The sequence below is a fragment of the Carlito syrichta genome, unplaced genomic scaffold (assembly GCF_000164805.1).
Source record: "Carlito syrichta isolate Samal-C Ts95f unplaced genomic scaffold, Tarsius_syrichta-2.0.1 Scaffold284263, whole genome shotgun sequence".
In the NCBI taxonomy this organism is placed as follows: Eukaryota; Metazoa; Chordata; class Mammalia; order Primates; family Tarsiidae; genus Carlito; species Carlito syrichta.
Window position 1 is genome coordinate 489,513 of NW_007228359.1, and position 22,283 is coordinate 511,795.

A 22,283-nucleotide genomic window follows, 5' to 3' on the forward strand; every position below is an offset into this window, starting at 1 on the left:
GGCGTCCCGCCTCCGACCACCCGGTAGCGGGCTCGGGCCGGGAGGGCGCACGCGGCCGGGACGCCCAGGGCCGGCGCCTGAGCCGCGACGTCCTTGTCCCGCAGGTGGAGCTCGCGCCGGACAGAGACCCGGACCTCGACGGGACCAAGATCAGTGTGAGTGTCGCCGGGACAGGCCGCTGCCGGGCAGGCCCCGGGGTGAACGCTGGTCAGGGGCCTTGGGCTTCAGGGCCTTCTACTGTCTTGTCTCTGGACGAGGCGGTTCTGCAAGTGCGGATGGCGGCCCGTTGCCTTTCTCACCTCGCTGGGTACATTAAAACTGAAGCACAGCTAGAGTCCGTTGAGAAAACGATATGTTGGCATCACTCAAGTCTCCAAATAGCTAACTGGAGAGTCACTTTGTGTGACACTCATTATGTAATGTAAGAGTAAAGGGTTGGGATGCTAATATATATTCAAAATTATGTAAATAACGATCCTTTAATAGAAAGTAAAACACTAACAATTAACCTAGAAAGATGGTTCTAGGGAGAAAAAAAAATAAAGCATTCAATAGGATGTTGCAATTGTAATGAAATAAAACAACTCACTTTTGAATGACATTTATAAGGCATGCAATGGATTTCCAATGCTTGTGCTCAAAATCATATAAACAGATAAAACCAACATAAATATAAAACCATTACTAGAGGAGGCTGACCTATTGAAAATATACATGTGTAGTCCTACTCCATTGGTTATTGCTTTTAGTGATTGTGTGTAAGATGAGAAAACATGGAAATCTTATTTTTTTAACTAACTATACCTCACCTCAAACGAAGCCAAGAAGAATCACTTAATATTAATAATACTGCTTAACTTGATAAATAATTGTTTTTATTGCTAGAAATGAGATAGTTATATAATACAAAAGGAGGAAGTACATTAAGCATAAATATGTTGTTGTTATTTATGTTTAGGTATCTACAAACCCAATGACCTACATTTAAAAAAGAAAATTTATGTTGGAAATCCTTACAGTAGCATAAAGTAGTATAAGGTTGGAGTTACAACATAACTAAAAATGTACAAATATATTGTACACAGACAAATTCTGTGATTTATTAATAAATGTGTAATTTCAACAGGAGCTATCAAAGAAAATATAAAACAAAAGTTCCAATTTGTAGCTCATAAAATTGCTGACTAATATTCTTTGAATATTTCAATTTCAGTTTATTCTTACATCATAGAAGTGTTTTCATTCAATGTTACAAAAACTTTCTTGGTAAAATCAGTTTTTTGTCTTAAGTATTTTATTTTTCACATACACATATAACTAGATAGGTTGCTTACTGACTATTCCTTTTATCACTTTACCCATTCCTGTGTCATCTAAAGACCAGAAGTAAAAACAACCTCACACATCCTGACCTACAGATGCATACAGTCAGCAGCATAATCACACACACACACACACACACACACACACACACACACACACACACACATACACACATACCTGTTAGTTGTGTTATCTAGCTCATAAAATCTAATGAGCTGATAGATACAAACTGAGGCAGAAAGTAGTCTGTTCTCCGTTTTTCCACCATGTGACCTTGAACATATATTCCAAACCAACAGTTGTTAACTTAGAATTCTCAGGAGAGCTTTTATAAAATATGGATAGAAGCTCCACCCCCTAGAGATGCAGACTTGATGTTTCTGCATTAGTCCTAGTGAGAGTAATTTTAATATTTCCCCAGATGATTCTAATGTGTAGTCAATGTTGAGAATCACTAACCCAAACCCCTTAAATCCCAGTTGACTCAGTTGCAAAGTGGGATAACAATAATATAAATACTCGGCCCACATCAAACTTTATTAGATTTAATTCAGAATATATGTGAGCCTATTAATTTCTGCTGTTTCGTTTAATTAGTATATTTATATGTTACCTTGCACACACATAAATACATACTTACGGTTATGAATCAAATGTTGGAAATTACTTGTATATATACCTCTACATGTAAAAACACATGAGCACTTCTTAAGTTTTTAAAATTATTTAGGGCTATTTAAAGTGTAATGGCCACTAGCAGAATCAGTAACTTGCTACCTCCCTCAATTTGTTCCTGTATCTTTCAAAGTCAATACAGTCCTTCAGTCCTGAAAGCCTTATGAAGTCTGTCATTCTGTAAATCACAGATAATACATGAATATATATCAAATCTAACTGATAGAAATGCTTATATATATTATACTGTATTCTACAGATGCATATATTACATCTAATGTCATATATATTCGATATATGATTTTGCTGTTAATCTGAGTTTCAAATTATTGGAAGAGATAAGAAAGCCAATTTCAATGTTGAAACTCAAACTTAAGTGTTTTATTGATGGCGTCACAAGTTCCCATAGCATAATATCCCTAGAATGGCAGGGGACATATACTCAAGCAATAAGATTTCAGGTTATATTAATCTGGACCATGAACCCTGTTCCAGGACTATAGGTAAAGCATATCCATATCCAATTCTACTCTAGTAATACTTAGGTTATGATAAAAGTGCATCCTCACTCAAATGGTTATGTCCAAACAAAGTATTTTTGTGGTCTCCCAGAGTTGAGGGGTTAGTGCATAGCCCACAGGAAAGAGAAGGGTTTGTGTCCCCTGGAGAGTTGGCTTCACTGGCTTGCAGTTTGTTCAGCTGAGTTAAGCAGGCAGAGGCCAACCCCATGAGGAGAGGATGACAGGGCTGCAGCTGGGACCTGGGAATGGAGGTCACATGTCATCGAATCTGGTACTGGCTGGATCGAACTAAGTATCCCAAGTCTGCAAATCCAATTGTTAGTAGAACAGGATAAGCAAGACCTTAAGATCTGACATTCGGGGGGAAAAAAAGCTCCTTGATGGTGGCTTTGAGACTGTTAAGACCCTTTAATTTGCCAACATTAGCAAGCTCAGGTTAAAGAATGGGAACAAAATCGGTTTGATGTAGCGCTTTATTTTTTTACCTGCAATTTTTCAGACAGTGAAAGTCCAAGGCAATGACATCTCTCACAAACTTCAGATTTCCAAAGTGAGGAAAAAGGATGAAGGCTTATATGAGTGCAGGGTGACGGATGCCAATTACGGGGAGCTTCAGGAACACAAGGCCCAGGCCTATCTGAAAGTCAATGCCAACAGCCATGCGCGCAGGATGCAGGCCTTTGAAGCCTCGCCCATGTGGCTGCAAGACATGAAGCCTCGCAAGAATGTCTCAGCCGCCGTTCCCAGCAGCATGCACAGCTCTGCCAACCAACGAACGCACGCCACCTCCAGCCCTCAAGCAGTAGCCAAAATCCCCAAGCAAAGTCCACAATCAGGTATGGAAACCCATTTTGAGCCTTTCATTTACCGCTCACAAACCCTCCACAGAAAGGTCAGTCAAAAGAGTAGACAGTGTTATAGATGATGGCTTTGAACTTGGCCACCAGAGCCCCTGCCAGCCTGCTCAGAGCACGTGAGTTGGCCCCCTTAGTCCCTGCTGCTGCTCATATCCAGGGGCTCTAAGAGCTGGACTCTTTTTTTTCCTTTCTGTTTTTATACACCATAAGAACAATGAATCATGTCATGTTGGTTACATTATAAATGCACATTCATTTTCTCTGCAGATTTATGGGTCAATAATGACCCAAATTAAGAGGTTTTCTCTTAATCAAAATGTAAATGGAAGAGATAGGCCCTATCGTGCAGATTTTCAGTGACCCATTGCTTTAAGCAGAACTGTCCTCCAGGGGCTTTTGATTCTGAAAGAGAAACCTCAGCTGCCTGTGACAAACGTGCTGATGATAACAGGAGGACGTGAGGGGGGGTGGAAGTCCCTAAGGGATGGGAGACAGGGCAGCTCCTTGGAATCCATGCACTTTCGGTGCCCATCCAAAAGCTTAGTCACACAATTCCTATGGCAGCTCTGCAAGTGAAAGCTGTTCTGAACAGCACTGAGTTCTGCAGTCGTTTCGCCAATGGCAATCTGTTGGAGTTTTAACATGGTGTGGAATAAAGGCTTCTTAGAATGAGCGATACCCTACACAATACCGAGGCTGTCCTGTTTTCCTCAAACATGTGATGTCATCTTCTAGAATGAGTGGAGCCCAAAAATGTTTATTTGATTCTTCTTTAAGCTTTTCCCCTTACGTTTATCATTTAGACATCACCATGCTGTTATTGGTAATAGAAAATTATATTGCTGATAGTTAGGGTTTCTTCAGCCATTAAATGTAAAAATCTGATCACTTCTGATATATATGTATTATATATATGAGATGAGATCTCAAAATCATCCTGAATATATATCTCAGAAATCATCCTGATCAATTATATATATATTTTACAAATACATATTTTTGTATTTGATAAATCGAATATGTATGTACTTTAAGTTCTTGCCTGTGAACGATGCTTTTAAAACAACGTGTGACAGCATAGGCTGCCTCCTAATGCCTTACTTCCTAATAAATGTGACTTGTAGATTTGTAGGGTATTTGACTTAGAGTCTGTGGGATTTCATCCTGCCCCTAAATGTAGATGACCACCTATGCCAGCATGCATCAGTCATAGCAGTTTATGTCAGTGTGATGGATAGATGGCTAGCCCCGGTGAAGCCCAGTGTGTGTAGATTTGTCTTATTTTCTTTATCATCTCTTTCGTTTCCCAAATTAAAGGATAAACCAACATAGCTAGAATATGTGTGTTTTTATACACACCTACAAGTGCACACACGTGTGCACACACATGCGTGCTCGCACACACACATACACACACACACACACATATATCTTAGTTACAATTTTGTAGCCATTATTTGACAATGACTTCATGTCTTTGGAGGGGTTGCCCTCTCTTCCTTCACACTGTCAGAAGAAGGTGCTGGACACTTCGTGTAAAATTACAGAGTAGCCTCAGCAGACAATTTACAGCCTCATTAATGAGAACTCCAAATCATGAAAGTGAAATTATTAGCCTACAAAGACTATTCCAAGTTAGATATCATAAATCTCTTTTGTGGAATAAAGTCAAACAGACTCCAAATGAAGGATTCTATGCATATAGTGAAATGTTTTATAGATTTCTGTAATAATTTCTTCCCTTTTAGGGTTAAATAATGTACTTTAAAAGGATTCCTTTTTTTAATCATCTCTCTTAGCACTGTGGTTGGAGCTAAACGGTAAACTCTAGATAGTGTATAACAATTTTCAAATAAGAATACTGCCCATTTCATTCAGTTACCAGCCTTGCTTGCTCTTAGATACAAAATTGCTTTTTCTGGGGTTAAAGGTGAAAGGAGAGAAGAAACGATTCATTAAAGTCTGTATTCATGAGGAACCCCTTCCACTAAAAATGATCTGCTCATAGCAAAGATTAATCTGAATATCTGAAAATACTTGATTCCTATTTTTTTAACCAGTGAGTATTAGAAATATTTTACATACTTTTATCAACATTTTCTAACTTCTGTTTCAGAGGCTGGGCTCTTCCCAGCCACCAGTTCTATTTATATGTAAGTTTCTGTGCTTGTACAATTATTATAAATAATACAGAATCTTGGGTGGATATTTACATATCATAGTCACTGTGATATCCACATTCTGATTTATAATTTTGCTTTAGAGTTTTCAGGTTATAGTCGGACAAAGCTTATTTCAATACTCTTGCTTCACCAATTCATTCATCTATTTATCTTTCATCCCACCCAAGGAACTCACGTGGCAGATGCAGGGACACAAAAATAGAAGACACGCTTTCTCTCCTCTGGGAGTTTGTATTTTACTTTGTGAGAAAGCACGATATTTGTACGTTCCATTTATTATAATGGTTTTCTTTTGCATCTATTAAAGGCAAGATGGGGTGAAGGTGCAAAAATTAAAATCTTACTCTTATAGTTCAAGAGCTATATCATACCAGCCTTTTATCTTTTATCATTTAATACAGAGGTCATGTTTTATCTGTGGTGTATATGACACTGTAATATCAACACTGTCACACAAAGCTGGTTTGTTTGGACCTTTATTTTTATTGTAATCTTTGACTTAGCTGATTAAACTATTTAGACTGAAACACTCCATTCTTGATCTATACTATTTTCCTGACAAAGAATTTGTTTCTATTAAGGAAAAATATTAACTAGAAATATTTTATTTCAATTTGCTATATCATTAACTTAGCCAGTTTTCCTAAAGCAGAAATTTGCAAATAATAATAACAATAAGATAGAAAAGATTGTTTAGTGCCATCTACATATCACACGATAGTTTAATCACTATTTAATATGTCCAGTTCTATATTTTTTCAGATACTTTTCCAAAAGTTAGCAAGCATGTGACTGTCCCCTCCTGCTTGAAGTTGTTTTTTATCTTTATGAATTCTTCCATAAATTATAAATTCTTAAGTTTTAAAATTATGTAAGTTCTACCTGCATTTTGTAGTCAACAATTAGAACCAAAATAGTTAAGCAAACCTGGCTTTTGCAGTTCCCGTAAAAGTTTCTCATCTCCAGTTGTTCTGAACACTTGGGTTTGTGTTCATGATTTTGCTCATATAAACCTTCCCTTCTCTTTCTTGGTTCTATTAACAAAAGGCGGGGGGATGCCAATGCCAATAAATATGATATATGGGGAAAATAACGCATAGAATAAGAAACTGGAAAAATGTTCTACATGTGTTCTGACAAAGGAGAACTAACTCTAGCTGGTGGAGCCAGGGAGGGCTCCCTGCAGACGAGATTGGAATGGCAGGGAGAGTTTGTAAAAGCAAAGACAGTGAAGATCGTTCAGATGGAAGGGTAGAATCAAGTGCCGGGTGATGTGGAAAACCCCAGGCTCTCCGGCAGGGTGAATGGTTTGGGTCCCTCTTCATGAGAGGCAGAGTCTTCCGTCAGCTCCCTCCACCACATCCCCACATACCCCAGGACGCTACACCTTTCTGTGCGGTCTTCCTGTCTCACCCTTATTTCCAGTCCTTTCAGAAGCCAAGCATCTCCATAGACCATCTCTGTCAGTCCTTCCTCTGTTTTCCCTCTGCATTCTTTTCTGCTGACCCCTCCCCCCACCGTTACAAACAGGCAAACAAAATGGTGAAAACAGCTTCAGCTCCTGCCCTCCCCATCCTGGCCCAGATCTCTCCAGTGGGTGAAGGCCCACTGATGTCTGCCACCCTCCAGGAGGGGCACTGTGGGCCAGGCTCCTTCTTCCTACACCTCAGCCCGGGAAGTCCCGCTCTTCTTTGTGGATCCCACCCAGATGCTCTCTCGCAAGTCACCGGTGTCCCCACTCCCAACTCCCCACCCTCATACTTCATCCTTCTCAGTTTCTAAGCAGTCTTTGTCCCCTGGTAGCTCCTTCTTGACACGCTTGCCTCTCTCTTTTTTAAAGTTTTATTTTAGAGTTGTGGAGTCCATGTGAGCATTTACTGCCTAAGTCAGTTGTGTACAGGTGACGTTTGGGCTTCCGGGGGGCCCTCTCTCCCCGATAGCGGACCGATACCCAGTATGTTGCCATGTGCCCCGCCTTGCATCCGCCCTCCCACACCCAGCAGTGTGTAGCATCTGTTGTTATCCTGGTGTTCATGTGACCAGTGATCAGGGCCCACTTAAGAGTGAGAAGGTGCAGTGTTCAGTTCTTTGTTTCTTTGGGAGTTCACTTAGTATGATGGTCTCCAGTTGCCGCAAAAGACATGATTTTGTTCTTTATGGCTGCATAGTAGTATTCTGTCATGTGTATGTACCACATTTTTTAATCCAGTTCACTTTTGGTGAACATCTGAATTGTTTCCATGTTTTTTGCTATTGGAAATGGTGCTGCAGTGAATAAACGTGTGCATGTGTCTTTTTGGTAGAGCGATTTATGTTCCTCTGGGTATATTCCAAGAAGTGGGATTGCTGGGTCATATAGAAACTCCATTTTGTGTTCTTTAAGAATTGTCATACTGCTTTCCATAGAGGCTGAAATAGCTCACACTCACACCAGTGTTACCTTTTCTCCACACCCACAACAGCACTGTTGTTTTTTGGCTTATTAATGATATCCATCCTTACCAGTGCTAAGTGGTATCTCATTGTAGGCTTTTTTTTTAACTTATAATTTTTTTATTTCAAAGATAAGGGGTATAATTCAGGGTTAGGTATACAAATGTTTATGATGCAGGTACCCTTGTTAATGAGGTGTATCCCCCCTTCCCCAGGCAGATTCCTACTACTGCCATTCTGCCTCCCCGCCCCCACCCCCGGCAGTTTCTCGCTACTGCCAATCCTTTTCTTATAGTATTATGATAATTGTTCAAGGTCTGCTTATGAGTGAGAATATGTGATACTGAGTTCTTCATTTCTGTGATACATCACTCAGTATTATAGCCTCTAAGTCTATCCAGGTTGCTGTGGAGTTCATAATTTTGTTCTTCTTTATGGCTGCATAATATTCCATCGTGTATATGTACCACATTTTTTAAATGGAGTCCTCTTTTGATGGGCAGCACGGTTAGTTCCATGTTCATGCTATTGTGAACAATGCTATAATAAACATACATGTGCAGGTATCTTTTTTATAGAGTGATTTGAGTTCCTCTGGGTATATTCCCAGTAGGGGGATTGTGGGGTCATATAGAAGGTCAATTTTTAGATCTTTTAGGAATCATCACACTGTTTTCCACAGAGTCTGTACTAATTTACACTCCCACCAACAGTGTAGAAGTGTTCCCTTTTTGCCGCATCTTCTCTAGCATATGTTGCTTTTTGAGCTATTGATGACGGCCATCCTGACTGGAGTTAGGTGGTATCTCAGTGTAGTTTTAAATTGCATCTCCTTGATGACTAGTGAGGCTGAACATTTTTTCATGTATCTGTTGTCTTCTTTTTAGAAGTGCCTATTCATATCTTTTGCCCACTTTGTAGTGGGGCTGTTTGTTTTTTTCTTTTAGGCACCTTAGAGTTCCTTGTAGAACCTAGATGTTAGGCCTTTGTCGGACATATAGTTGGCAAGTATTTTTTCCCAGTCTGTGGGCTGTTCTCCCTGCTCTCTTGATGGTTTCTTTGATTTTGCAGAAGCTTGTCAGTTTGATGAGGTCCCACTTGTCTATCTTACCTCTTATGTCACAGGCACTTGGGGTTTTGATCAGGAATTGGTTGCAGGTTCCAATTTTTATAAGTGTGTCTCCTGCATTTTCTAGGGTTCTTATAGTTTAGGCTTTACGTTTAGGTCTTTGATCCATTTAGAGTTGATTTTTGTGTATGGGGATAGGTAGGGTTCTTTTTTTAATCTTCTGCATGTGGTCAGTTAGTTTTCCCAGCAGTATTCATTGAATAGGTTTTCCTCTCCCCACTTGTTGGTGGTAGAGGCTTTGTTGAAGATTAGTTGATTGAGAAGTTAAGGTTTTGTTTCTGGAGTCTCTATCCTGTTCCATTGGCCTATATGCCTGTTCTTGTACCAATACCAGGCTGTTTTGATTATTGTAGCTTTATAATAAAGTTTAAAGTCTGGGAGTGTAATACCTCCTGCTTTGTTTTTTGTTTGTTTGTTTGTTGCTGAGGATTGTTTTAGTGATTCGTGGTCATTTCTGTTTCCATGTGAATTCCTGTATTGTCATTTCCAGGTCTGAGAAGAATGCTGCTGGTAATTTAATGGGTGTTGTGTTAATTTTGTAGATTGCCTCGGATAGGATGGATATCTTAACAATGCTGATTCTTCCAATCCATGAGCATGGAATATTTTTCCATTTGTTTGTGGCATCTTTGATTTTTTTGAGCACTGTTTAATCGTTTTCATTGTAAAGATCTTTCGTGTCTCTTGTTAGGAAGATGCCAAGGTATTTGATTTTTTTCTGGCTATTATGAATGGGATTGTGCTTTTTATTTGGATTTTTGTTTGTTCATTGTTGATATATAGAAATGCAACTGTATTTTGCACATTTATTTTATACCCTGAGACTTTGCCAAAATCCTTTATCAGTACAAGGAGGTTTTTGACAGATTCTCTTGGGTTTTCCAGGTATAGCATCATGTTGTCTGCAAAAAGGGATAATTTGACTTCTTCTTTTCCTATTTGGATATCCCTGATCTCCTTCTCTTGTCTGATTGCTCTAACTGGGGCTTCCAAAACTGTGTTGAAAAGAAGGAGTGAGAGTTTTATTCTGGTTTTCAGTGGAAATGGTTCCAATTTGCTGGCTGTGGGTTTCTTATAGATGGCTCTTACTATTTTGAGGTATATTCCCATCTCTGCTTAGATGTTCAAGGGTTTTTATTATGAAGGGCCACTGGATTTCATCAAAAGCTTTTTCCACATCTAATGATATAATCATGTGGTTTTTGTTTTTACATCTGTTGATGTATTGAATTACGTTTATGGTCTTACGAATGTTGAACCAGCCCTGTATCCCAGCGATGAAGCCTTGGTCGTGGTGGATGATTTTTGAGATGTGTTGTTGAGTCTGATTTGCTAGGATCTTGTTGAGAATTTTAGCATCTATGTTCATCAGGGATACTGGCCTGTAGTTCACTTTCTTCGTTGGATCTTTACCTGGTTTGGGTATCAATGTGATATTAGTTTCATAAAATGATTTAGGGAGAGTTCCATCTTTCTCAATTGCCTGAAATACTTTCAGTAGGATTTGTATCAGTTCCTCTTTGTATATTTTGTAGAATTCTGCTGGAAAGTTATCTAGTGCAGGGCGTTTTTTTGGCGTGGGTAGTTTTCTTATGACAGAGTCAATTTCCTGTATTGTTATTGGTCTATTTTGGGTCTCGATTTCTTCTTGTTTCAACTTGAGGAAGTTATGTGATGCCAGAAAGTCCTCCATTTCCTTTAGGTTTTCCAGTTAGTTTCCATATAAGTATACATAGCAGTCTCCGATAATCTTTTGTATTTCTTTGGAATCAGTTGTGACTTGATCTTTTGCTTTTCTGATTGTGTTTATGTGGACTTTTTCTCTTTTTCTTGGTTAGTCTAGCTTGGGGATCATCAATCTTGTTTATCCTTTCAAAGAACCAGCTTTTAGTTTTGTTGGTTTTTTATTTTATCTTTTTGTCTTCTATGTCCTGAATTTGGCTTTTATTTTGGTGATCTGGATTCTTCTGCTGAAGTTAGAGTTAGCAGTCTTGCTTTCCCAGCTCCCTTAGGTTGTTAGACTGTTAACTCGTGATCTCTCCATTTTCTTCATGTGCGTTCATAGAGATATGAATTCCCCTCTTAGTACTGTTTTCACGGCATCCCAGAGGTTTTGGTAAGATGCTTATTCATTTTCATTTGCTTCCAGGAATCTTTTAATCTCTGTTTTAATTTCCATGTTGACCCAGGAGTTGCTTAACCTCATGCTGTTTAGTGTCTATGTTTTTGTGGGTTTGGGGGGACCTTTGTTGGTGTTGATATTTATTTTTATTCCATTGTGTTCTGAGAAAGTGCATGGCAGGATTTCTATCTTGTAAAATTTGTTTATGCTTGATTTATGGCCGAGGATGTGGTTGATCATTGTAGTTTTGATTTGCATTTCCCTGATGATTCATGAGACTGAGCATTTTTTCATATGTCTGTTGGCAACTTGAATGTCTTCCTTTGAGAAGTGTCTGTTCATGTCCTTTGGCCACTCTTTAATGGGATTGTTTGTTTTCTTTTCACTCTGTTTGATTTCTCTGTAGTTCCTGAATGTTGGGCCTTTGTCAGATGCATAGCTTCCAATATTTTTTTCTCATTCTGTGGTTTTCTCTTTATTCTCTTGATGGTTTCTTTTACTATGCAAAAACTTTTCAGTTTGATAAGGGCCCACCTATCAATCTTAGCTTTTGCTGCATTTGTTTTTGATAACTTGTTCTTGTATTCATTGCCTACTCTGAGATCCAGAGGGTGTTCCCTACGCTTTTTTCTAAGATTCTTTACATGTAAGTTCTTGATCCATTTTGAGTTAATTTTTTGTATATGGTAATAAGGAGCGGTGCGGTTTCATTCATTTGCATGTGACTAGCCAGTTTTCCTAGCACAATTTGCTAAATAGCATTTTCTTTCCCCAATGTTTGTTTTTGTTGGCTTTGTCAAAGATGTTTTATTTCCAGATTCTCTGTCCTATTCCATTGGTTTATGTGTCTATTCCTGTGTCAGTACCATGCTGTCTTGGTTACTATAGCCTTGTCATAAAGTCTGGAAGTGTGATGCCTCCAACTTTGTTCCTTTTGCTGAGAACTCCTTTAGCAATTTGGGTTCTTTTTTTGCTTCCATATAAATTTCTGTACAAAACACTGCTCAATGAAAATTCAAGGATGGTACAAAAAATGGGAAAACATCCTGTGCTCATGGATCAGATGATTCAGTATCATCAAAATGTTCGTTCTACCCAAGGCAATCTACAGATTCAATGCAATTCCCATCAAATTGCCAATATCATTTTTCACAGACTTAGAAAAGACTGTTCGTCTTGTTTCATAGGTTGGTTCCCTATTTATTGGCTCTCGACAGTCCTCTCTCTCCTTTGTTCACTTCCCCTTCCTATGCTAAATTCCTGTCCTAAATGTAGTTCTTTTCTCATTCTCAACTCCCTGGTCTTCTCATCCATTTCCATGGTTTTGACTGCCTGTTTTTCCTTGGAAAATTTTTCCATTCACCTTTCTGACTTCTTTCTATAGATTCAGACTAGAGCTCACTATTATCTGCCAGCATCTTCAGATATATGTCCTGCACGCACTGCGGTGGATGAAGGATGTCTGTACACTTGTCAATACTCCACCCATGTGAAGTCTATTTTCCTTCCCCTTGAAACTGGGCTGGTCTGTGACCACAATGCTCAATAAGGTATGAGGAAGTAGTACTCTGTCAATTTCAGACCTAGTTTTTAGGGAAGCTGGGAGCTTCTGCCAAGAATTCTTGAAAGCCAGCCACCATGTAAGAAGTTCAACTACCTAGAAACCACCTCACTGAGTGAAGCACAGCAAAGGCCCTAGACATGGAAGTAAGGAGATAGCCCTGGGCAGCCAACCGACCCAGCCTTCTTCTTAATGACAGCTTCAGCTTCTGTCTCGTTGCAGACAACACACAAAACAGTGATAATCTACTGTCATTTTAAGGCATGGGTTCTAAGGTGATCTGTCAGTGTTGTAAGGTGGTTTATTTTGCAAGTTTCCCAGATAAGGAACCTAAAACTCAAATGTTCATAACTGAATTTGTCTTAGCTGTCTCACTGAAAAGAAATATTCTTTCTCCTGTGCTCCCAAACTCTTTTAATAACGGCTTTACAATCACAGGTCTTGAGGAAACCTTGAAATGTTCTCATTTACTCCTCTGTCAGTTGCCAAACTGAACTGTCCTGGTAATTGTTCCCTTAAACATCCTTGAAACACTGCATCTTTTCTGTTCTACCAGCAGTAGTTTCGTTGTCAACATAGGCCTTCTTCACTTTCCTCATCTGTTTCAACAGTTTCTGATAGTTTTCCTGTTTTAGTTTTAATGCAAGGAAGATGTCAAAACAGCATGTTTTAAATGATTGCTATTTCCAAAGCACTATGATTATTTTTTGTAATCTAATTTCCAGTCTTATTTCTTCTAAATTCCTAATCTCATTTAGTCTTCCTACTTTATATGACTAAATGTTTCAGATACTTTCTTACTTCTGTGACTTTGCAAATGTTATTTGTTTTATGTAGGTCTTTCCCTATTTGCTGAGTTTCCACTCAAATGCAAATCCCTTTATAAAGCTTTCTCTTAACTTTGTTTCTTCATCCAATTCTTGACAATTTATGTATACTTACTTTGAAACTTTTACTGTGCCTTATATTGTAGGAATGGCCTCCTTTGGATGCTAAAAGTCTCACATTCTGAGAACCCTGTCAGTCTCAGGCAAACCAGTATGATTGATCATCCTTCTTAGAACTTCGTGCTTACAGATATTATAATTATAACTTGCACCTGCAGTTCTTCTGTGTTCCCTCAACAAGAGAGGTTCATGTTTTTATTTTTGTTTATGTATAATTGTGTTTTCATAAGTAGATGATTTTGTCACTATTCCAAAACTGATCAAGACTTCCAATCAGTGTTTCTCAAAGTGACTAGTTCAGCCTGCCTATGCTAGACTCACCATGGAGCTTATTAAAAATTCATATTCCAGGACTCCACCCAGCACCTACAGTCAGCATCTCTGACTATAGAACCAGAAATGGGCATTCTTATATTCCATAAATTATTAGATAAATTAGCTGCAAAACATTTTTCTGGGTGAGAAAAAAAATATTTACTATGAGATATATGTCTTTGTTGTCTGTGTCATGCTACAAAAAACTTTTTTAGAGACTCTATCCATTTGCTATTATTTTTTCTGTTGTTGGATGGACTTTTGCACAGCTGCTCATTTCACTCCTGTGATCAGCAACTAGTGTTTGTAAGGAAAGGGGCCATGGTTAGGGTGGCAGTTGTGTTCGTATGTGTGTAGTCTGTAGTCACTCAGCAGGAATGCCGCTTCTCTAAACTCTGAAGTATTATTGTTGTGTTCACCATGATGTGAACCAGAGTGTTAAATGGCAGCTGCTACCACAGCTGCTAGAAGCCGTGAGCTCACGGAAGTGCCTCTGCTGCTGGTAAACAGGGCAGCTCTCCAAAAGTGGCCCCTTCAGCAGGAAGGATCTCAAAACAGAATGCCAAAGCTGTTGGGAAGAGGGAGATGACACAGGGTTCTTTGCAGGGAGATTGTTTGCCCAATTTAAATAAGAGTAGATGGTGCACTGCCTTGAAGTAGAGAGTCAGTCGTATAATTCAAATCTTAATGTTGATTTTGGTTTAATGATCCAACTTGGCTGCTTACACAGGTTAAATTAATATGATCATTGTAATTCTATCAGTTAAATGGCTACTATGTAAATCAAGTGTCTGTGAATAAGATGAAAAACAGATTTGCAGCAATGATTTGGATAATACAGGCCAAGAAATCTGCTCAAGCTATGTTTAAACCAGAATTATGTAAATTAAGAGTCTATAGTGGTAGAATCCTCCTACAAACCACCTTTAACTTCACTCATTGAAATTTAGTTGGATAGCCTGAGCCTACGGGTTTGAGACCCGCCTGGGCAACTTGGCGAGACCTCATCTCTACATAAATCAAAAATTAGCCAGGTGTGGTAGCGCGCGCTTGTAGTTCCAGCTACTTGGAAGGCTGAGGCGAAAGGATCGCTGGAGCCCAGCAGGTCGAGGCTACCATACCCAGGAGCGGCCACTGCACTCCTGTCTGGGCAATAGAGTGAGACTCCAACTCAAAAAAAAAAAAATTTAGTAACCATTTAGACCTGTAATATCGAAGTCTATCTGTAGGTGGGTTGGGCTTTTCAACTCATGACTGGTCACACGAAGATTCGCTTAGGACTGCCAGGTCCTCTGTCATGGAGAGGGCATGAAGCAGAATTTGCCAGTGTTCTAAGCTCTGGTCTCAAGTGTTTTTGTGGTTCCTGGGATTTCAGGAAGCTATCACAGGAGCAGCTTTGTGGATAGATGACAAAAAGGTAGGGAGAGTGCAGAAAGGCCTCACTCTGCCGATCAAAGTGACACGCATCCTAAAAGAGAAAGGAAGGGCAAAGGCTTCTTCTTTCGGGACCACTTCTGCCACTGACAGCCTGACTTCCGTGCATTTGTCTCAGCTGTAAGAGCCTGAATAAACTGAGACATTCTCTTCACACCGTCTGCCTCTGGTTCTGCCCGTTCACCAGTAGAGGCAATAGCACACAGCAGTTAAGGAGGAAAACCAGTTCACACCTCAGCTCCATCACTCATCGACGGGTGTGTCTGTGTCCTCAGTTATTAGATGACAGCTGCAGTTCAATTTTCACAGGGTTTTGAGGATTAAGTGAAACTGTGTACAGACCACTGCCTTACTAGACTCTGGTGTGGCCATGTGCTCTTTGAGCTATGGCTGTCACCATGTTTCCTGGCTTTGGCCCACTTCCCTACCTTGGGGAGGTGAATCTTCTCTCTCTTTCTCTCTGATGTACTTTCTAAATAAACTGTATGTTATAATCTACAAAAAAAGAAGAGCTTGGCACTTAATAAGTACTCAGTAAATGGTAACTAGCTACTGTATTAATATGGCTGTTGTTGCATGTGCTTTTGTGTGATTATTATGATCAGTGATGAAATGATGAGAGTAAATGATCTAAACCACTTGGTTCTTCTATGTAAATATTTTCCTTGTTGGGTGTGTGGAAATGATGAGTTAAGAATGGAAGAATGGGTCCTCATTCCTGGCTTACGTTTTATGGTTTATAATTTCCAAGCTTCCTTTTTTTCTTCTGTCACAGTGTCGTTAATCGATGATAAATTTCCCTCTGTATAGCCACAACATGTTAGCCACCAGTTGTCTAGCCCAAGGTTGTAAATAGACCCTTATTGTAAAACATGGTAAAATCCCAAAGGATTTTTTTTTTAAGAATTTTAACTCCAGGAATTTGAGACAAGTCTGGGCAATATAGCTAAAACTTGTCTCCACAAAAAATTAAAAATAAAAATAAAATAAAATATGTTTTTAAAAAGTATTTAAATTGTGACCTGAATAAACAACATGTATTTGGAAGCCTTAATTATACAAACTGGCTGTTATCTTAGTTAAATTCAAGCTTTCATAAAAGATTTTTTGAATTTCTAAAGTCACAAAGTAGTTTGCGAAAACATAAACAAGTAAGAATAAAGACTTAAAAAGAGAGAAAAATGAAATGGGAATAGAAACCAATAATGAAAATGTCATAATGTATAATACCAGATAGATACAGTTTGATTCCTAGATTCACTGTATATAAGACTGTTGCTTTAAATGAGCTGTCCACAGAATTCCTCCAAACATCGAAGTCTTATTTATAAAATAGATAAGATAATGCTTATTCACCAAGGATCATTTTTGTTGTTGAGTGAGATGTGGATTTTAGGTGTCTAGCAGAGTAAACCTAGAGCATGAGTGAGCTCTGTAATGGCTAGCTCTCTTCTGCTTTACTTACCAGATATGAAAATATGTTATTAAATAATCATGATTTAAGAGAGTAATAAAGACACATTATAAGAATAACAGAGAAACATACAAATAGAAGTTGAAGAAGAAAATAAGTCTGGAAAGCTTTAAAGTCATATAGAAATAATATCTGATTAATTAAAAATGGAGTAATCGGGAAAGGATTTATTTAATTAGTAGATGCCCAAAGGAAACATGATCACAATTTACAATATGTATCTAAATGAACTTATATGAAAAAGCTAAGCAAAAAGAAAAAAAAACAAATGTAGAAAGGTTTGCATAAAATCAGATGCCTAGGGCTTTGAAGGTTTAAAGTTACAAAATAATTTACAAGTTAAAATAACATCTTACTATAAGCAATTTTAAATTTTTACTTAACTAAATCAGCTATAACTAAAATGTGAAGCATCAGACAAGGAACTATTTGTGTCTAATACTTAGGAAAATAAAAGTATGACTATTTACAAATGTTATGATTATGTAGCCCACTCCAAATCGCTTAGAGATAGCAAAAGTGATCCTATAATATGAATTAAAACAAGATAAAGGTATAAGCTTACGTCAATCTTCTATATAACTGTAATACTGAAATAAAAAATATTTTGGGCAGAATATCAAATCCTCAGTAGTAGCAACAAGAAAAAAGATGTAAAACAGTCATTTTTAAAAAAAGACCATAGCAAATACATAGTATGAGGACCATCAGAACACTTTGAGAGAGTTTATATTTGAATAAATATGTAAACATGCTATGTTTTTGGATGGCCAGTTTCAGTATTGTAGATATATCAGATTTTTCAGGAGTATTTACAGATCTGATGTAGTCTCAGTCAAAATCCCTTGTCATTTGTTTTGATTTGACAGATATAACCTGGCAAGGATTTTTTTAAATCAACAAGTGTCAAGGTTACAGTGAATCAGGCATTCTGATACGTTATCACTTGCCCAGTGAATTGGTGCTTCCTTTCGGGAGGAAAATTTGGTAGGAAAGATCAGTCACAGAGCTTTAGATTGTGAAGTCTGTATGTCCCTGAAACTATACTTCTGGGATGAAATCCCAAGGAGGTCAGTAGCGAGTCATGGACAGTAATATTTATTAGAGTTTCTCATATAACTGGAAATACACAAATGACCAAGAATAGGGAAGCTATGCATCCCCCAGTAGTGAATGTGCTAAAACATACATTGAACAGCTAGAGTAGCTTGCATAATCATGTTCTCAAAGAATGATGATTATTAGATAAAATAGAGTATACAAAAATACAAGATACAAAACTTTACAATGAAAAAACATAGGATAAAAACTTTAAATCAGCCGGACTCGGTGGCTCAGCCTGTAATCCTGCGCCTTTGGGAGGCTGAGGTGAGTGGATTGCCTGAGCCTGCGGGTTCGAGACCCACCTGGGTAGCACGACCTCATCTCTACGATAAATCAAAAAATCAGCCGGGCGTGGTTGCACATGCCTGTAATTCCGGCTACTTGGAAGGCTGAGGCAGAAGGATCGCGGAGCCCAGCAGATCGAGGCGGCGGTGGCCAGAAGCGGCCACTACACTCCAGTCTGAGCGACAGAGTAAGACTCCAACTCAAAAAAGAAAAAAAAAAGGAAGCTTGCCGGGCTCGGTGGCTCAGCCTGTAATCCTGTGCCGCCTTTGGGAGGCTGAGGTGAGTGGATTGCCTGAGCCCACGGGTTCGAGACCCACCTGGGCAACTTGGCAAGACCTCATCTCTACAATAAATCAAAAGATCAGCCGGGTGTGGCAGCGCATGCCTGTAAGTCCGGGTACTCGGAAGGCTGAGGCGGAAGGATCGCCAGAGCCCAGCAGGTCGAGGCTGCGGTGGCCAGGAGTGGCCACTGCACTCCAGTCTGGGCGACAGAGTGAGACTCCAACTCAAAAAATAATAATAATAATAATAATCAATTAATAATAATAAATAATAAATAATATATATAATAAAAAAATAAATAAATAATAAAAAACACTTTAAATCAGTCTGAACTATGTGCATAGAAAAAAGCAAAAGAGAAAGAAAATGTAAAGAAGTCAAGATAAATTATGATTTTTTAAAATTATTTTTGCTTGTTTATAACATTTGTTCAATGATAATGTGCTACTTTATTATAAGAAAAAAGAGTTAAAATTTTCATGGCCAGGTGCAGTAGCTCTCACCTGTAATCCCAGCACTTTGGGAGGACAAGGTGAGAGGATTACTCAAACCCAGGAGTTTAAGACCAGCCTGGGCAACATGGCAAGACTTCGTCTCCAAAATAAATTAAAAATTAACCTGGTGTGGTGGAGCGCACCTGTAGTTCCAGCTACTTGGAAGGCTGAGGTGGAGGGATTGCCTAATGTGCCACTGCTCTCCAACCTGGACCACAAAGTGAGACTACAAAAAAAAAAAAAAAAAGATTCCAGATTTAAAAATGATAGGCAGGAATTTTATGAGAGTGAAAATAAATTAGCAGACATATAAAATATTTCAACAAATAGAACAAAGAGGAGCAAAATAAGATGTTGTATAATCATAGAGCTCATGGCCAAATTTTTAAAATACATACACCAATACATAAAGTACCGTTATGAAAATGGGCTCCTCAGAAATTACTAGCGGCACTGAGATTAATGACTTTGCATCTTACTATATCTTATTTCCTGATGGCTGGGTAGAGAATTTGACCATGAAATTATTCATTTTGTTTTTCTAAGCAAATAAGTGTGATATTGATGAATTTATATTGATTAAATAAATCAAGCACATAGGAAGTTCATAAATAAAATATCATGTCATAATTTTTTTCTCAGTAGATCTGACTCATACAGCCACTAATTCAGAGGGAGGTCTGATGAACCATGCTCTGTTATGGGGATGTCAAGGGAAATCAACACACAGAAAGATTTATAAATAAGAGTTATATTTACTTAAAATGCTTCCAAACAGACTCTGAGAGAGCAGTTTTGCCGGAATTAAGAATCCAACAGGTATAAAACAGACCCGACACTGGTGATACTGTTTGTGCTTGAAAGCAAAAAGTAAAAGCTAGAAGTTAAGATTTCTCATTTCATGAAGCGGAAACAATGAAACTCTGGAAAGAGTTAAAATTCAGCATGAAGAAATTAAATTAGGCAATTTTATTATCTTCACAAACATGAACATTTTAGTGAATATTAAATAATGCAGACCCTGCAAATTCAAAAAATACAAGTGTCCACCATGGGCCATGAGGGGTCTGTTATGAGAGCATTGATTTTGTGTTTGCTTTGTTGGACAACATCTGTTACACACACTTCCTTAGCAGCATCTTTGGCCATTTATAAAACATTTTTTTCTAATTTTTCTGATTAAACAAATCCATATGCTCTGAAGGCAGTTTTATTCTTACATTGTAAGTATCTGATCTGAAAAATGCTACATTTAGATAGCAATCATAAAATAAATAAGTTAAAAAAAATAAAATCACAGCCATTAGAAGGAAAAATTGTTAAGTTTAAAAACTTTATTTAAGACAATTGAAAATATTTTAAGAGTTTTGAGCATACGAGTTGTGTCTTAATAATTTTGGCGCTATTGCATACCTAGCACTGTGCTCAACATTAATTATAGTTAAATCAATGTTTAGGGATTGAAAGTTATGAGTTTTTTGTTTGTTTTTTGACTTAGCTGTAGTACACAATGCTTGGAAGGATAATATCACTGCTAAGAATACATACAAATTTTTGTGTGATTTTGTCAATATTTAAAAGCAACAACACCAGACCATGTATGCAGTAACAGAGAAAAATGGGAAATCGCAATTGGACCATCATTCATTGCACACCCATGGCAGTGATAATATTAATTTGCTTTAAATGGTATTTAATGACAAATTGTGTCTGGGAAATGTGGTGAACAGTTCCTGGCAGTGGCTTACTTCTTTCCTCATATATTTGCGTGTCTTGATAAATAGCATGTGAATTTTTAAATATTATACCTCAAATATGTTAATTATTTAATTCTTATAGCTAAGGAGATGATTTCTGTTATGAAAATAATTTATAAACCATTCTAATTCATAAAATTTTGAAATCGCTAGATTAAGGAAAGGGGTAAGGCCATTAGCTTAAACTTGGAAAACATATGGGTAAAATCTTAAGATATTTTCTTTTTTTTTTTTTTGGAATTGGAGTCTCACTCTGTTTCCCAGACTGGAGTGCAGTGGCTGCTCTCGGCCAACGCAGCCTCGACCTGCTGGGATCCGGCAATCCTTCCGCCTCAGCCTTCCGAGTAGCTGGAACTAAAGGCGCGTGCTACCATGCCCGGTTAATTTTCTTGGTTTATTGTAGAGATGAGGTCTTGCCAAGTTGCCCAGACGGGTCTCGAACCCGCGGTGTTAGGCAATCCACTCATCTAGGTCTCCCAAAGCGCGGGATTACAGGCTGAGCCACCGAGCCCGGCTAAGATATTTTCTTTATATTAAAACAAGTGTGTTTTCTGAGGCATGTAACTGATGTTTTTGTATGTTCTTTTGACACTAGGCCCTCAAAACTTCCCTCCTCAAAATTAAATACTGCTGAACAGTAACAATTATTTTTTTGCTTATACAAATTACGGTGTTTATAAATTGATGATAGCCTTAAACGGTATTTATAAATTATTGATGACCTTACTTTTCAATTTACATAAGAAGATATGTAGGAATGGAAATCATGTATTTGAAGTTATGTCTATTTCTTCTCTTTTTTGTCTTCTTTTATTTTTAACTCTTAGTTCCTCAGTTGCCATTCCTTTAAAAATGTGAGAGTTTTTCTCTCTTTGCTGAGAAACTTTGATTTGATGGCATTGAAGATGTGAGTCTATAGCAACATGCAAAAAGGTGTGGGTAAGAAGAGGTAGTCTTTATTTCACCAATTAGTGAGCGATTCCTCAAGCAGTCTGCCAGACTGACCCCTGTGTCTTCCACCTGGGAGTTACTGAAATGCTTTCCTCTGCCCTCTTCACTTAGCAGCCAGTAAGACTAACTGTGGTGCACTTTTTGTTGGCTTCCTCATCATGGCAGGCTGTCTTGTGGTTCCGTTCTGGAATGGGCGTGCAGAATTCCTGAAAGGAAGGCAGCCCACAGAGATGCCAGCTGCCCTCCATGTCTTCTCCGCTACATTTCCCAACTCTGATATCCTTTCTGAAGCTCCTGGTCAAACTCAGCGGTATCCAACATTATCCGTCCAACAAAACCCCGTGTGGAATTCCTAATATGGAATTTGTGATCATTCAAACACAACCTGGATTAGTATCTACTTATGTGTAATGGATGAAGAGTTTGCTCATGAATA

The 22,283-nt window shown here is 38.3% G+C and overlaps 1 protein-coding gene across 1 annotated transcript in view; it reads left to right on the forward strand.

Moving 5' to 3' along the window:
* Positions 1–22,283, forward strand: part of LOC103254549 (V-set and transmembrane domain-containing protein 2A) — a 36,952-nt gene that overhangs the window by 4,172 nt on the left and 10,497 nt on the right. Inside the window, exons 3-4 of the mRNA XM_008052619.2 lie at positions 105–155; positions 3,019–3,355. Coding sequence (XP_008050810.2) covers positions 105–155; positions 3,019–3,355 — 388 coding nt within the window. The remainder of the gene's footprint in view (positions 1–104; positions 156–3,018; positions 3,356–22,283) is intronic.